This window comes from Stegostoma tigrinum, chromosome 38 (assembly GCF_030684315.1).
Source record: "Stegostoma tigrinum isolate sSteTig4 chromosome 38, sSteTig4.hap1, whole genome shotgun sequence".
Taxonomy (NCBI): domain Eukaryota; kingdom Metazoa; phylum Chordata; class Chondrichthyes; order Orectolobiformes; family Stegostomatidae; genus Stegostoma; species Stegostoma tigrinum.
Window position 1 is genome coordinate 13,587,636 of NC_081391.1, and position 15,992 is coordinate 13,603,627.

At 46.2% G+C, this 15,992-nt stretch overlaps 1 protein-coding gene across 1 annotated transcript; it reads left to right on the forward strand.

Moving 5' to 3' along the window:
* The first annotated feature begins 759 nt into the window (after positions 1 to 759).
* Positions 760 to 15,493, forward strand: LOC132206488 (ferritin, heavy subunit-like). Its single transcript, XM_059640679.1, has 7 exons — positions 760 to 861; positions 3,657 to 3,803; positions 5,171 to 5,296; positions 12,219 to 12,365; positions 13,774 to 13,899; positions 14,364 to 14,501; positions 15,452 to 15,493. Exons 1-7 carry the CDS (start codon positions 760 to 762, stop codon positions 15,491 to 15,493), a joined length of 828 nt encoding a protein of 275 aa, XP_059496662.1.
* Positions 15,494 to 15,992: the final 499 nt, after the last annotated feature.

The following is a 15,992-nucleotide window of genomic DNA, read 5'->3' on the forward strand; positions in this document are numbered from 1 at the left end:
TACTTCAAACAACGAAAACGAAACTGGGAGACAGAAATGTTCAACGTGCGATACATTTCTAGCAGCAACTGAGGCATAGAGGCCTGAGGCCTACTGTGTAGAAGAGGCACTCAGCACATTTAGCGTTTTGCTTTTCAAACTGGGCTTCAAGGTCAAGGTCAGGGAGATCACATCAGATGCAGAATGGATCCACAAAGTACATCAGTTGCCTGTTTTAGATGATCCAAAAGCACATTATTTCTGTTGCTGCACAGAAATAGGAAAATGTTCAGATCAACCAAATCGAGCCATTTTTCAAAGAGCTCCAACACCAACGTTCAAAAATTATGACGACTAATCCCTCAGAATAGCAATCCGACAGAATTCTGCAAATCTGTGATGAGTGTGTCTTAACGCACAACCTCAGATAGAAAAGTGAAGTTTTAGAGTATATTTTATTCTCATTTTCAGGGAGATGTCCTTCCAGAATTTGCACTTGTGCGGGAGGTCAAAGGTCATTTCAGCAATTTCATCATCAACCAGTTGTCAATTCTGATTGGTTTTTTGACCCGATTCCCATCCTGCGCTGATTGGATGTGGCAGCTGATCAATTGATTAACAAGAGTGTTTGGCCATCACTGATGATCTCATTTCCTGCTTCATAAAATGAGTGTTGGCTCCTGGAGTATAAATAGAGTCCCACGGGAGGCATGTTTACTGTTGCTCTTAACTTTGTCATTTTTGTGGTGAGGAAAATAAAGCAAGTGTTTCCTTTATAAGATGGCCTCTCAGATTAGTCAGAACTATCACCAGGATTGTGAAGCTGCTGTCAACAAGCAGATTAATGTGGAGCTCACTGCCTCCTATCTCTATCAGTCTTTGGTGAGTGGAGTCTCTGTTGGGTGAAACATACTTCTGTTCTGTTGAAGTGAACTCTTCCCCTTGGATGTAATTAAGTTGTCTATCTTATAGACTGAGTTTTGTGGCTCCTACCCCTTTCTCAATGCAGGATGAGTGTGATGTTATTATAACAATAGTTTGGTGCCTAATGTTACTGTAACTTGGGTCCCAGTTGGTTGTCAGTGAGATGTGGAGTGTTCTTGTAGTTACTTGCCTGTCCCATGATGGTGCTGTGACTGGTGGTAATTATCGCTTCCTGTGACTGTTTGAAACTTGAGGGAACTAATTTAAAAATGAATTGGGACTCACCATTGTGGGAATGGAAGCACCATCAGCTAGTCATTGCTTTTCTTTTCCCTCTTGTATCCTTGTTTCTATTTGAATCTTGTGGGGATCTGAAGTAAACCTGCCAATTGATACTGAGAATCTTGGTTTCCTATTGCAATCAGCTTAGAATAGGCTTGTTCTAGCCCTGCAGAGCGGGGCTGAGAGGTGGCAAATGGAGTTTAATGCAGTCAAGTGTGAGCTGATGCACTGTGTTAGGAGTAACCGGAAGGCAAAGTACAGGGCTGATGGTAAGATTCTTGGTAGTGTAGATGAGCAGAGAGATCTGTGTCGATAGGTAGACACGGATTGTTCAAAGTTGCCACCCAGGTTGACAGGGCAATTAAGGCAGTGTTTTGTCTTTTATTAAGAGGATTGAGTTCTGGAACCAAGTGGTTATGGTGAAGCTATCCAAAAACTCTGGTGCATACAGTTCTGGTCACTGCATTATAAGGATGTGAAGCTTTGGAAAGGGTGTAGAGGAGATCTGCTAGGATGTTTCCTGGTATGGAAGGAACATCTTATGAGGAAAGGCTGAGGGACTTGAGGCTCTCTTCATTAGAGAGAAGAAGGTTGAGAGGTGACTTAATTGAAACATATAAAATAATCAGAGGGCTAGTTCGGGTGGATAGGGAGAGCCTTTTTCCTAGATGGTGATGGTGAGCATGAGGTGGGGTAGCTTTAAATTGAGGGCTGATAAATATAGGACAGATGTCAGAGGTAGTTTCTTTACTCAGTCAGGGAATGCAATGCTTTGCCTGTGACAGTAGTAGATTTGCCCACTTTAGGTACACTTAAGTCATCATTGGATAAGCAAATGGGCGTACATGGAATAGTGTAGGTTAGATGGGCTTGAGATCAGTATGACAAGTCGGCACAACATCAAGGGCTGAAGGGCCTGCACTTGGCTGTTATGTTCTATGCTCAGATTAAACTGGGTGAGGTTGTGACTCTTATCTGATTCAGCAGATCTCCATTTGAAATCTACCTTGCTTTTCTTCATACTCATGAGGTGGGTGTGGGCTGTCTGTATGTCAAGTGTTGGAGCTTTTCAAAGGCACAGCACTGCCATGGGGCTGAGAATGTACTGACCCAGTGACTCTGGTAAAAAGTTTGTGCCCGTTGTATTTGGCCTGATTCTAAACTAACTGGACCCTCTTTCCCCAGGTGGGGTGCTTGTGCCCTTCCAAGGGGTAGAAGGTGTTTACGTAACCTTGGTGTTTGTTGCAGGGTGCTCTCTGGGCTTGTCCCTGTCAGCAGGAAGTCCCCCTCCTGATGAGGATCAAGCCCCTGTCAGCCCCAGTTTGGGAGGGGGAACAGCTTTCATTGAGCCAGCAGTTGGGTTTTAATCACTGACCCATTGTCCCAACACACCTTGTAAGCATGTGCCAGGAATGAAATCCTTACTATTCTACATCTTCTAACTGCACATTTAAATCGCAAAGATAAATTGTGCTTGTGTTTGCATTTGAGAATTGAAGCAACTTTTTTCAGCAGGATTTGTAAGAATGTGCTTGTTACTGGCTGCTTCCAATAGCAGACCTGCTAAACCTCAATACATTGAATTGTGAACATCCTGGTTTAGAAATCTACAGGACTTTGCCTGTTGGATTAAGTCAACAGTGGTTTTTCCAGGTTAATGAGGGATCTTGTCTGGAGAGTAGTTGATCTGCGGATCACTGTCATATTTGTCATGTGATCAGTTTGTTTTGTCAGTCTTTGTTTCATGTGTAATGGTACAAGTTGCTAGCAGTCTGAGTCAGTGCAGCTGTTTTAGATGCAACAATAAACTGTTGCAGTAACAACCCAAAGGCTGTCCTTAGGCAGGCTTTCCTTGGCAGATTCTTGGAGCTAACATCCTTCATTCATCTCCTCCTCTCCCCCCCCCCCCCAGCCACCCCAATACTGCAGTTCTTGTCAAACTAATACATACAGTGCATCCAATTGCATTGATCCTGACTCAGCAGAAAATGTGCTTCTTCCAAGCTGTTAATTGCAGTGTCTAGGATCTGTTTTCTGGCCTTTGCCAAAGCAGCAATACAGTGCCCTGCAGCTGTTCTATTGGTGTACATCCTGCACTCCAGCCCCTGGCATTTCTTGAAACCCGATTCAATCAAAGATTTATCCCATTTCTGGTGGAGGTTAATCAGTAAAAACATCAATTCACACTTGTTCTCACCAAATGCTGTGCCAGACCCTCCTGGGCAATTTGCCTGGAGTTTCAAACCAAAATAAAACACATGGTATTTACAGCTTACTGGAGGAAGCTGGGATTGTTTTGATTTTTCCAATTCAACAGCAACTGTTCAAAACTGGGTTCTGAATTGTTAATGCATCAGGTACTTAACAGCTTATTGTCAGTTTGATTTTGAGAATGCTCAACTAGCCCTGTAGTTCTGAACTGAAATTGGCCCATGACTTGTTAATGGACTTTACCTTGTTCTCCCTTCCAGATGTCCTACTTTGACCGGGACGATGTTGCCCTTCCCCATTTTTCCCAGTTCTTCAAACATCAGTCTCAGGAGAAGCGGGAACATGCAGAGAAGCTGCTGAAATTCCAGAATCAGCGTGGAGGCGGAGTCTTCCTCCAGGATGTGAAGGTTGGAGTTGGGTGGGGTGGGGAATGGGATGGTAATGGCTGCTCTTGTGGTGTGGTTTCAAGTCAGTGACAAGGTTTTCATTTGAGTCAAAACTTTGTTCAGCCTGTTTGATCTCCTTTTTGAAGCCAGTGTGGAAAGAAGCCCTTTGGCCCACCATGTCTATGCTGACCCCACAAACACTAACAACATTAATCCCACTTACCTGCCCTTGGTCCACAGGCCACTGTCCTGGCACTAAGTATTTGTCCAGCTGGACCCTAAACTGATCTGGAGTAGCTGTCTCCACCACCATCCAACCCTTTATGTGGTTCATCTCATATTTCAAACAGCCCCTCAGAGGGGTGGGGGTGGGGTGAAGTTTCCTCCAATCCCCTCTAACCTGCTTACTCCTCAAACCTGGTTTCTCTCCTGTCTTGGTGTCTGCCATGGGAAGACATTCCATCAACTGGCCACTCTCTATTCTTCAATTACATCAGGTCACTCCCTCAGCTGTTCCTGCTCCACAGAAAATCCCAGCCTATCTAACCTCCAATCAATGGATCTTGGGCAACAGCCTGGGGAACCTCACCAGCTTCCCCCTGCAGTGCCATCCTGTCCAGGTGACTGGTGAGGCCAAAGAGGAATAATGTGGTGACCAGAAAAACAAACTGAGGAGACTGGTCCCCTTCCTGTTCCACCACACCCAACTAATAGAGGTTGCTTGCCCTCTGTCACTGTTACACCCTGTTGACCTTGTCTGAACTTTGAGGGATCTATGGTTGTGGGCCTTTCTTAACTGTTAGCAGCACAACACACTTTGCAAACACCTCGCTGTCCCTTTGATGAATTAAATAGCCGTGATGTTTCTGATCATCCTGCTCGGGCATGTATGAAGCCACCAGCACAAGTGGTACTTGAACCTTGGCCTTGTCAGCCAGAGACAGGGGCACTACCACTGTACCATGACAGCATTTAGGATTCACTCGTGAATATCCTCGCAATTCCATCAGATGGACCCTGATGCAAATCTTGTCATTATCCCCCACAATGACCTGTTATTCACCTTCCTCCTTCAGATCAAGGACCGACAGGCAAGGTGAAAGCAATTCTGAAGGAACTGTGCTCCAGGGCTGCCTCAGGGGCTAGCAGTGTTCTCAGTGCCAGGGACACAGGTTTTGATCTGGCCTCTGGTGAGGGACTGGTGTTTACATGTCCTCCCCATGTCTGCGTTGGTGTCCTCATAGTATAAGAGGATTGGCCATCTGAAATGCAGGGTTACAGGAATAGGGTGGGAGAAGGACGAGTTGGGATCCTCTTCAGAGCAGTTACAGACTGATCCACGTTGTAGAGATTCTGAAGCTAAACTGTCCTTCTTTGCCTCCTCCCAGAAGCCAGAGAGGGATGAGTGGGGTAACAGCCTGCAGGCAATGCAGGTTGCCCTGGATCTGGAGAAGAATGTGAACCAGAGTTTGCTGGATCTACACCAAGTCGCCACTGCCCAGGCTGACCCTCATGTAAGCTTCACCTCCTCATTGACTTCACTGCTAGGCCCTCAGGGCAACACCTTCATTGGTTGGTCTTTTGTGGATTAGAAATTCAGTTAGACTTTGTTTTTGTGCAGATGACATGGATCACTTCAGATCCATAGTGATTACAAAATCATTGCTGAGCAGTTGACTCCAAGTATGTATTTTAACTTGTAAACCTGTGGGGAGGACTGAGGCGATATTGGTGACTGAATTCTCATTCAGGGCCACTGCAGTGGAATGACTTTTATCCATCACAAGTCAACTCTGCTCCAGTAAATAAACAGCAAGATGAAGCAGCTAAAAAGCAGTTGTCCTCATTGCACAATTTCTCCAGGCGTTGGCTCTAGTCATCCCTGACAATCTCCCTCCATATGCATGTTTTTCAGTGGGGATTGTGAAGTTGTCTTGGATAGTGTTAATGTACCAAGTGTCATATTCCTCTGTTGCAGCTGTGTGACTTCCTGGAGACCCACTATTTGGATGAGGAGGTGAGGATCATCAAGCAACTTGGGGACTACATCACCAACCTGAAGCGCCTGGGAGCCCCTGAGAATGGGATGGGAGAGTACCTGTTTGACAGGCTCTCCCTGGAGGACAGCAGTTAGTGTGGCCTGGAGTACTGTCTGCTTGTCAGAATGCATTCCCCACTTCACCCTGGCCAATCTGTCTCTCTCCAGGGAGAAAGGACTTTGAGCAAAGAATGTAATGGCTGTCCCAGCCGAATGGAAATGAATAAAATGATCTCTTGATCTCAGTTACTGTGCATCATTTTGAGACCACTGATACCTCTTTGGTCAAGCAAGCTTTCTTGCCTCTCTTCACCATTGCTTTTCCCCAACCCCCTGTGGACAGACTCCAGGCCTATGGGAGCCAGTTGGGGTTCAAATGGGGCCTGTGACCGACCCTGACGACAACCATCAACTAGTGGCCCTGCTGACCAGTTCACTTTGTCACTGAAGTCTGCTGCTCCTCCCAGGGGCCCTTGGGTTTTCTGAACTTTCTTGGTTCAACTGCATAGATTTGTTTTTCCCCCAGAAGGAATCCAAAATTCCTTCAAGTGGCTTCCTCGGTTTGTTGCTTTCTTTCCTCCGCCCAGGGCTCAGGCCCTCCCCATAACTGGAAGTCCACCAGCCCTGAGCTGGGGGAAATTCAGCCCAAACATTATGAACAGTCACATTCCAGAGAATCATCTCCAGATTCTCTGGGGCTACTTGATTGATAGTGGATGCTCTTTAAACCATAAATACAAGGATTGGTGACCTGGAGCTTGGATGATTGCCCATGGTTCAAAATACTCACATTTGGTTTATGCTTGCTGCTACAACTGGCCTCTGACTGTTGAAGGGTTTGTACAAAAAGCTGCTGCCTTGGTTCTTGGAACCTTTCCATGGGCTGATGAAATTTTTTTTTGACCCAGTGAGGGAGCAGGGATTTCTGGGGAAGATGGGGGCTGTCTCCTTCAGTCAAGATGCCTGGACATGCTGACTTTGCCTTACAGCTGTTTCCTTGATCATTCAAGGTGTCTGATCATGGGTTAGGGAGGGGGTGATCAGAGACAGCCCGGAGATTATCTTGAGTTTTGGCACAAGTGCACACTGTAGCCTTAGGAAGAGTGTGGGTCATTAAGGTACTGAATAGATTTGTTCCATCACAAAAATCGTTGTTGTTTGGCCCAGTCTCTATCCTTGGTGATAGAATCCCTGCTCTCTGGCAAGAGGCCATTTGACCCAGGTAGCATCAACCTCCTGACCAGAATCCTGCTCAGACCCACCCCAGTCCTTTAACCCTGTGTCTTCCCCATGGCTAATCCAGCTTGCCCCTTGTCAATATCACCAACTTAGCATTGCCTATCCACTTGACCAGCAAATAGTTCAGATGGTGGGTGGGAAACCAAACAGACACTGTAAATGTACAAACTCCCCAGGGTGCCCTAAGGCTGTAATAAATCCCATGTCGCTGTGAGGTAAGTGTTCGCTACTGAGACACTGTTTCACCCTAAAGTACCGAACAAAGGAATATGCTGTTGCATACTGTCAGAGTCCTACAGCAGAGATACAGGTTGTTTGGCTCAAACCGTCCAGGTCGAGCAGTGTTCCAAATCTGAACTAGTTGTGTTTGCCCCGTTTCCCTCAACCAGTCCTTTCCCTGGAAATCACCAAATGTCTTTTAACAACTGCAATTGCACCTACTTCTCCTGCTTTATGTAGCCACTCATTCTTGACATAAACCATTTTCTGTGGGGGAAAAGCTGTTCTTCAGATTCCTTCCCTCTCCTCTTTTCTCCCCCCCCCCCCCCCCCCAAACTCCACATGCCTGTGTGTGAAAACATTACCCCTACCACCTCTAGTTTTGGACTCCCCTACCCTGTCCCAGCATGCTTACTGTATGCAGTCAATCGTGAGTCTGCCAAGGGCAAGGCCACATTTAGTACTCAGCAAGTGTTACACTTCAGGAGGTGGTGATGAGCTGGTCATTACAGTCCATCTGGTGTAGGAGAGACTGGAATGATGCTGCTGAGGAGGGGCTTCTGGGATTTTCATTCTCAAACAGGGATATTTTCCCAAGTCAGGATGGTGACAGACTTACATGGAGCTCCATTGCATGTTGTTGGTGCTGCCTCCAGCCAGAACATTGAAAACTGTTCCAGCATTACTCACTCCTAACTTCAGTCTTATTGATGGTGGACCGGCTTTGGAAAGTTAGAAGTTGTGTAATCACAACAGAATTCCCTGCCTCTGACTTCCCAATTCTTGAGTTGTTCACTCTACAGAATGCAATGAAAACTGTAACAGATACTGTCACCTTGGAAACATGCTGGCGTTAAGCGCTGATTCAACTTCAACAATGAAAAACCAAACATGGAGACAGAAATGTTCAACGTGCGATACATTTCTAGCAGCAGCTGAGACATAGAACCCTGAGGCCTACTGTGTATAAGAGGCACTCAGCACATTTAGCATCTTGCTTTTCAAACTGGGCTTCATGCGACCCTAAGTCACGGTGATCACAGCAGATTCAGAATGGATCTGCAAAGGACATCGGTTGCCTGTAGCAGACGATCCAAAAGCACATTATTCTGTTGCTGCACAGAAATAGGAAAATGTTCATATCAACCAAATCAGGGCATTTGACAAAGATGAGGATTGCAAATGTCATTCCCCTGTTCAGAGGATAGCAAATGTGGTTCCCCTGTGCAAGAAGGGGAGTAGAGACAACCCTGGTAATTGTAGACCAGTCAGCCTTACCTCAGTTGTTGGTAAAGTGTTGAAAAAGGTTATAAGGGATAGGATTTATAATTATCTCGAAAAGAATAAATTGGTTAGGGATAGTCAGCATGGTTTTGCGAAGGGAAGGTCGTGCCTCACAAACCTTATTGAATTCTTTCAGAAGGTGATCAAACAGGTATTTGAGAGTAAACCGGTTGATGTGGTGCATATGGATTTCAGCAAGTCGTTCGATTAGGTTCGCCACAGTCGGCTATTGTACAAAATGCGGAGGAATGGAATTGTGGGAGATATAGCAGTTTGGATCGGAAATTGACTTGCTGAAAGAAGACACAGGGTGGTAGTTGATGGAAAATGTTCATCCTGGAGACCAGTTACTAGTGGTGTACTGCAAGGGTCGGTGTTGGGTCCACTGCTGTTTGTCATTTTTATAAATGACCTGGATGAGTTTGTAGAAGGATGGGTTAGTAAATTTGCAGACGACACTAAGGTCAGTGGAGTTGTGGATAGTGACGAAGGTAGCTGTAGGTCGCAGAGAGACATAGATAAGCTGCAGAGCTGGGCTGAGAAGTGGCAAATGGAGTTTAATGCAGACAGGTGTGAGGTGATGCACTTTTGTAGGAGTAACTGGAAGGCAAAGTACAGGGCTAATGGTAAGATTCTTGGTGGTGTAGATGAGCAGAGAGATCTCGGTGTCCATGTACACAGATCCTTGAAAGTTGCCACCCAGGTTGACAGGGTGGTTGAGAAGGCATACAATGTTTTGGCTTTTATTAATAGAGGGATTGAGTTCCAGAACCAAGAGGTTATGGCGAAGCTGTACAAAACTCTGGTTAGGCCGCACTTGGAGTATTGTGTATAGTTCTGGTCACCCCATTATAAGAAGGATGTAGAAGCTTTGGAAAGGGTGCAGAGGAGATTTACTAGGATGTTGCCTGGTATGGAGGGAAGGTCTTAAGAGGAAATGCTGAGGGACTTGAGGCTGTTTTCATTCGAGAGAAGAAGGCTGAGAGGTGACTTAATTGAAACATATAAAATAATTAGAGGGTTGGATAAGGAGAGCCTTTTTCCTAGGATGGTGACAGCGAGCACGAGGGGGCATTGCTTTAAATTGAGGTGTGAACGATATAGGACAGATTTCAGAGGTAGTTTCTCTACTCAGAGTAGTGAGGGAATGGAACGCTTTGCCTGCAACGGTAGTAGATTCGCCAACTTGAGGTACATTTCAGTCGTCATTGGACGAGCATCTGGACGTACATGGAATAGTGTCGGTTAGATGGGCTCCATATCGGTATGACTGGTCGGCACAACATCGAGGGCCGAAGGGCCTGTACTGTGCTGTAATGTTCTATGTTTTATGTTCTATATTCTATGGCTCCAACACCAACGTTCAAAAGTTATGACGACTATTCCCTCAGATTAACAATCCGACAGAATTCCGCAAATCTGTGATGACTGAGTCTTAATGCACAACCTCAGATACACAAGTGAAGGTTTAGAGTATATTTTATTGTCATTTTGTGGCAAATACATTTACAGAATGTGCACTTGTAGAGGAGGTCAAAGCTCATTCAGCAATTCCATCATCGACCAGTTGTCAACTGTGATTCGTTTCTGGATCCAGTTCCCATCCTGCACTGATTGGACGTGGCAGCTGATCAACTGATCATCAAGAGTGATTGGCCATCACTGATGATGTCATTTCCTGCTTCATAAAAAGAGGGTCTGCCCCTGGGGTATAAATAGAGTCCCACGGGAATGATGTTGATTGTTCTTCCTAATTTTGTTATTTTGGTGGTGAGGAGAATAAAAGAAGTTTATTGTCACAAGATGGCCTCCCAGATCAGTCAGAACTATCACCAGGATTGTGAAGCTGCTGTCAACAAGCAGATTAATGTGGAGCTCACTGCCTCCTATCTCTATCAGTCTTTGGTGAGTGCTGTCTCTCGGGGTTAAACATATAAATCTGTTCTGTTGAAGTAAATTCTTTGCCTGGCCTCTAGTGAAGCTGACAATCTAGTAGATTGAGGTTTTGTGGCTCCTACCTAAATATCAGTTCAGGATAGAGGTGGTGTTACTGTCACGATGGTGTAGGATACTGATGTATGTTAACTCAGGTCCCAGTTGGCCTTCAGTGGTATCTGGAGGGTAAAAGCCTCTTGCTTTTGTTTTCTTTCTGACACAAGTTTCCTGACTTCATTTGCCTGATCTCTGTGGTGGTCCTAAACAAACATGCTGATTTTTTTTAACACTGACTATAACAATAACTTCCCTGTTGCAGTGGCCCTTGTTAGTCTGAACAAACCTGAGGCTAGTCTGTGACTGGTATCTATTTTATGTGGATCTCCTTCATTGAGGCTGACTTGGCTTTACTTGTATTTATTCAAGAGGTGGGTGTGGCCTATCCCGTTCCTACTGAGAGTTGATCTGCCGTGTGTGAGAAATGTTGGATTCCCTCTCCACCCCACCCCACCCCACACTGGGGCTGCAGGAATGTGCTGAGGCTATTAGCCCAGTGACATTGAAGAAATGGAGGTTGTTCCCATATCATTCAGCTTGACCTAAAACAAAATGTCCCCTCTAACCCGGTGGTGATGTGACTGTGCCCTTCCAAGGAGTAGAATGTGCTTGGAAGCTATGTGTTGAAGTAACCTTGGTGAGTGCTGCAGGGGACCTGGTAGGTAATGGACCCTGAAAGGAGGTGGTGAATGCAGTCCCCATGAAGTGGGCTGCCCTGTCCTGGATGGTGTCTGCTTCTTGCATGTTGTAGCTCCCCTTCTACAGACACACGGGGAATATTCATCTCTCTCTGGGCTTGTGCCTCTTGGAAGGAAGTTGTCTTGTAATGAGGACTAAGTCCCTATAAGCCTCACTTGGGAGGTGGGACCGCTTTAATGGTGAGCCAGTTGTTGGGGTTTCATCACTGTGTCCCAACTCTATTGGCACATGCTTCCCAAGGATAAAATCCCGACTATCTTCTGCCACAACTTGTAACTACCCACTGAAACCACAGATATTTGCTTGCCTGACTGTGGTTTTTGGATTTGAGGATTAAAGTAACTTTACAGGAGTCCTTCCCCAGAATGTAATTCTTAGCTGATGCTTCCAATAGCGAGCATTAGCTCTTAAACCCTTACATCGAATTGTGAACATGACAGTTTAGATATGAGTCACATGGGCTGAAAACCTACAGGATTTTTTGCCTGTTTGGGTAAAGTCAGGGCAAGTGTTTTTCCAGGTTACTGTTTTCACTAGTGACGTTATCTACAGGCCACTAATAGTTGACATTTGATCATTTGTTTTGCAATTTGTTTCAGTCATGTGACTTGGTGCAAGTTTCTGACAGCCTGAGTTTGCACTATTTAGGCAGAGCAATAACCCACTGCTGCAACGATCCAAAGGCTGTTACTGGGCAGGCTTTCCTCGGCATTATCTTAGTGCCAAACTCCATACTGGAGACAGCACACCTTTGTAGAGTTCATGTGTACACTTACATCCCAATCTCATTGATCCTGGGTTTGCAGAAAACATGCTCCCTACTAGTCGTTGACTACAGCAGGGTTTCAACATCTTTTTTCCAGTTTTCCCCAAAGGCAAAACATAGTGCCTTGCGTCTTGTAGTTGAGAACTGGAATGGGGAGTGAGCCAGTGATGTCTGATGTAATTTTAACTTGATCTTCCAGATGTCCTACTTTGACCGGGACGATGTTGCCCTCGCCCATTTCTCCCGGTTCTTCAAAGATCAGTCCCAGGAGAAGCGGGAACATGCAGAAAAGCTGCTGAAATTCCAGAATCAGCGTGGAGGCCGAGTCCTCCTCCAGGATGTGAAGGTTGGGGTTGGGTGGTGGGGGAAGTGCAGGGGGGAATGGCTGCTCTTGCGGTGTCATCTCCAGTGACAAGATTTTCAGATCCTGAGCGAGTGTGAGAAGTTCTTTTGCTTGGCTTCCCTGTTTGCTCTTCTCCATCTCCAGTGTTTCAGCATTTATGCAAGCCCTCTGGTCCACCAGGCCTATGCTGACGCAGCAAAGACCGAACTGTACTCACCCTGTACTTGGTCCAGGCCCTACTATACCCTAGTGTTTAGCACTCGCCCAGCTAGTCCTTTAAACAGTGCTGCAGTAGCCGTTTCCAGCACTTTGTTCTTCCGTTCCCCAACACACCCACCAAATTTCCTCCAATCCCCTCTATCCTGCTTCCTCAAACCTGTGCCCTCTGGTCTGAGTGTCTGCCATGGGGAAGACATTTTCCCCATCTACTGTCCAGACTTCCTTGTCTTCCATCAAACAACCACCTCAGCCTCACCTGCTCAAAGGAAAACCCCCAGCCCATCCAATCTCTCTCCTCAATGGATTTTCTGTCTTGGCGAAACAACCTGGGGACCCTCACCAGCACCCCCTGCAGTAGCATCCTGTCCTTCTGACCAGTGAGGCCAACGATAGAATGCAGCAGAGACCGGAAGAACAATTTTCATAAAATGTGTTCAAAGGACTTGTCCCTGTGCTGTTCCTCACAACCCTGCCCCAAACTAACACATGTTACTTGGCCTATGTCCCCTTTCACACACAGTTTGCCTTGTGTGAGCATTGAGGGATCGATGATCCTGTGTTTATTGTAAGCACATTACTGCCCCCCACAATGAATTCAAGTCATGATGGTTCTGACCATGCTGCTCGGGCATGTATGAGGCCACAAGCACAAGTGAGACTTGAACCTCAGCCTTGTCAACCGGAGCTTGGGACACTACCGCTACTTCCCCCACAGCCCTTGGGATTCACTCCTGAATATCCTTTTTAAGACTCCAGCAGATGGACACTGGTGCAAATAACTAATCTGGTACATTTTTATTCCCTGTGGTACAAGGATACGTTCCTGAGCTTCCGGCTTCAGGTCAAGGATAAATGGGGCAAGGTGAAAGGAGTCACCAAGTAGCTAATGTTTTCTTTACCTGGACTTCAGGGATGGCACAGTGGCTCAGTGGTTGGCACTGTTGACTCAGTGCCAGGGGCACCAGTTTGGTTCTGGCCTGTGACGAGAATTTAAACGTTATCCCAAAGCATGGCTTCCCCACAGAGTAGAAAAGAGGATTGGCAACTTGAAATGCAGGTTACACGAACAGGGTGGGAATGGGGCCAGATGGGATGCTCTTCAGCAGTTATGGTCTCAATGGGGTGAATGGCCAGCTCCCATGCTGCAGGGATTCTGTTTCTAAAGCTTACCTGTCCTTCTCTCCATCCCCAGAAGCCAGAGAGGGATGAGTGGGGTAACAGTCTGCAGGCAATGCAGGTTGCCCTGGATCTGGAGAAGAATGTGAACCAGAGTTTGCTGGATCTCCACCAACTCGCCACAGCACAGACTGACCCTCATGTAAGCTTCACCTCCTCATTCACATCACTGCTAGACTCTCAGGGTAATGTTTCATTGGTTGGTCTGTGTGGATTGGAAATTCACTAATGTAACACTTTCCATCCATTACTTTCCTGAACTATTGTAACATTGATCACTTGGGATCATACTGATTACAATGAGGTATAAGGGGAATTTGATCTCGAATCTAGTGGAAGTGCTGAAATGACGTTGGCCACTGAGTTCTTCATTAGTATCATTGCAGTGGAATGATCATTGTCCATCACAATCCAACTCAGCTCCATTTCACAAACAGCAAGATGCAGCAGCTGACATGTTGTCCTCACTGGCACAAATTCTCCAGGTGTTAGCTCGCTTTTCAGGGCTGTCCAGAGCTAGTCATGGCTAAGTCTGTCTTGCAGAGGGAATTCTGAAATTGTCTTGGATAGTATAAATGTACCAAGTGTCATATTCCTCTGTTGCAGCTGTGTGACTTCCTGGAGACTCACTATTTGGATGAGGAGGTGGAGATCATCAAGCAACTCGGGGACTACATCACCAACCTGAAGCGCCTGGGAGCCCCTGAGAATGGGATGGGAGAGTACCTGTTTGACAGGCTCTCCCTGGAGGACAGCAGTTAGTGTGGCCTGGAGTACTGTCTGCTTGTTCTGAATGTATTCCCCACTTCACCCTGGGCAACCCGTCTCCTTCCAGGGAGAAGAGGCTTGTAGCAAAGAATAATGGCTGTACCAGCTGAATGCAAATGAATAAAATCATTTATGATCTTGCTTATTGTCCATCATTCAGAGCACTGGATATTTTGGGAAATGTCTTATTGAGCTTGAAGGCAGTTCTCTTTCTGTAATTTGGCTGACCCAATTACTAATTGGACATGAAAACAACCTTTCAATGGATGTATTTACTCACTCTCGATCATTGCACAGTAACTAGACGGACTTCCTTTTTCTCATGACACAGGAGACTCAAGACTTTCCCCTCTAAGTAGGATGAGGTTGGTGTTTCCCCAATTGTGGGGTGGAAAATCTTCCAGAGGTCAATTAGTACAGTTCTGGATACTCTAGGTTCAATTGTCGATCAGAACTTGTCTTCCTTTTTGAGACAGGAAGTTCCCGTACCTGCTCGAAGGGATAAACCAGACGCCCATTCCATAGGATGTGGGATATCTACGTTCAATGCCAGGTTTCCCTTCCTGCAGCCTCCCCTCAGTCACCACGCGCAATGAGATTTGTCACTCGGACGATAATCTAATGGGAAGACAAGTCTGTGATTTGGAGGCTGGATCAGTTGACAAAATGCTGGCGGAAGTAGATATATCAAGTTCTGCTCTAAATCCAGTTGCAGGAACCAGCTAAGTTAGGAAAGACACAGGCTTGACTCATCTGGTGTAACCTCCCCAGTGAGGCCCTACCATGACCAGTATTTTCTATTCTCAGCATTGTTGTTTTTGGTCTCCTGTGAATGTAGCCTAGGGATCTTGGAGCCGGTTATGGATCAAAGCAGGACCAGCACTGGAGGCCTGTGACCTTCTCTTTCTCCCCATCTCTTGTTCCAGCCAACTGCAGTTGCACCCCCTACCCAGTTAAATCCCTCTTGACATTTCTGAGGGAGGGTGGCTGGACTCACTGTGGGTTGGCTTTTTCATTCCTCCATCTGAGTAACATAGCCCGCTCCATCTTTGCTCAAGAAGGAGTCAGTTCACACTGGGGCTGAGCTTTTCCCAAGAGCAATCCAAAATTGTCTTTAATGTGGCATCCTCCCCTTCTTCCTCCTCCTTTCTCCACCACACCCCCCTTCTCTCCCAGCATTCACTCCAACAAGCTGCCCAGCCCAGATCTGGGAAAATTCAGCCCAACCGTTCACAGAAGCCACATACCAAGAGGTCAGCTGGAATTCCCCTGATCTGTATGGGATTCCAATGTCTGCTCTCGATGCTAACAACAGGAAGTTTTAGTTTTTGCTGTAGAATCCCTCAATGCGGGCAGATGCCATTCAGCTGATTAAATTTGTAATGACCTACTGAGCAACCTCCTGCTGAGGGACACCCTATTCCCTTAATCCCACATTTCCCATGGCTAATCTAACAAATCCGAATG

Bases quoted from the DNA above. Each gene is read 5' to 3' on its own strand.
- LOC132206488 (XM_059640679.1), top strand. From the start codon at position 760: ATGGCCTCTCAGATTAGTCAGAACTATCACCAGGATTGTGAAGCTGCT. The intron at 5,297-12,218 runs GTAAGCTTCACC...TTGATCTTCCAG, and splicing joins CTGCCCAGGCTGACCCTCAT to ATGTCCTACTTTGACCGGGA. The intron at 14,502-15,451 runs CTGGAGGACAGC...CTCTTGTTCCAG, and splicing joins ACCTGTTTGACAGGCTCTCC to CCAACTGCAGTTGCACCCCC.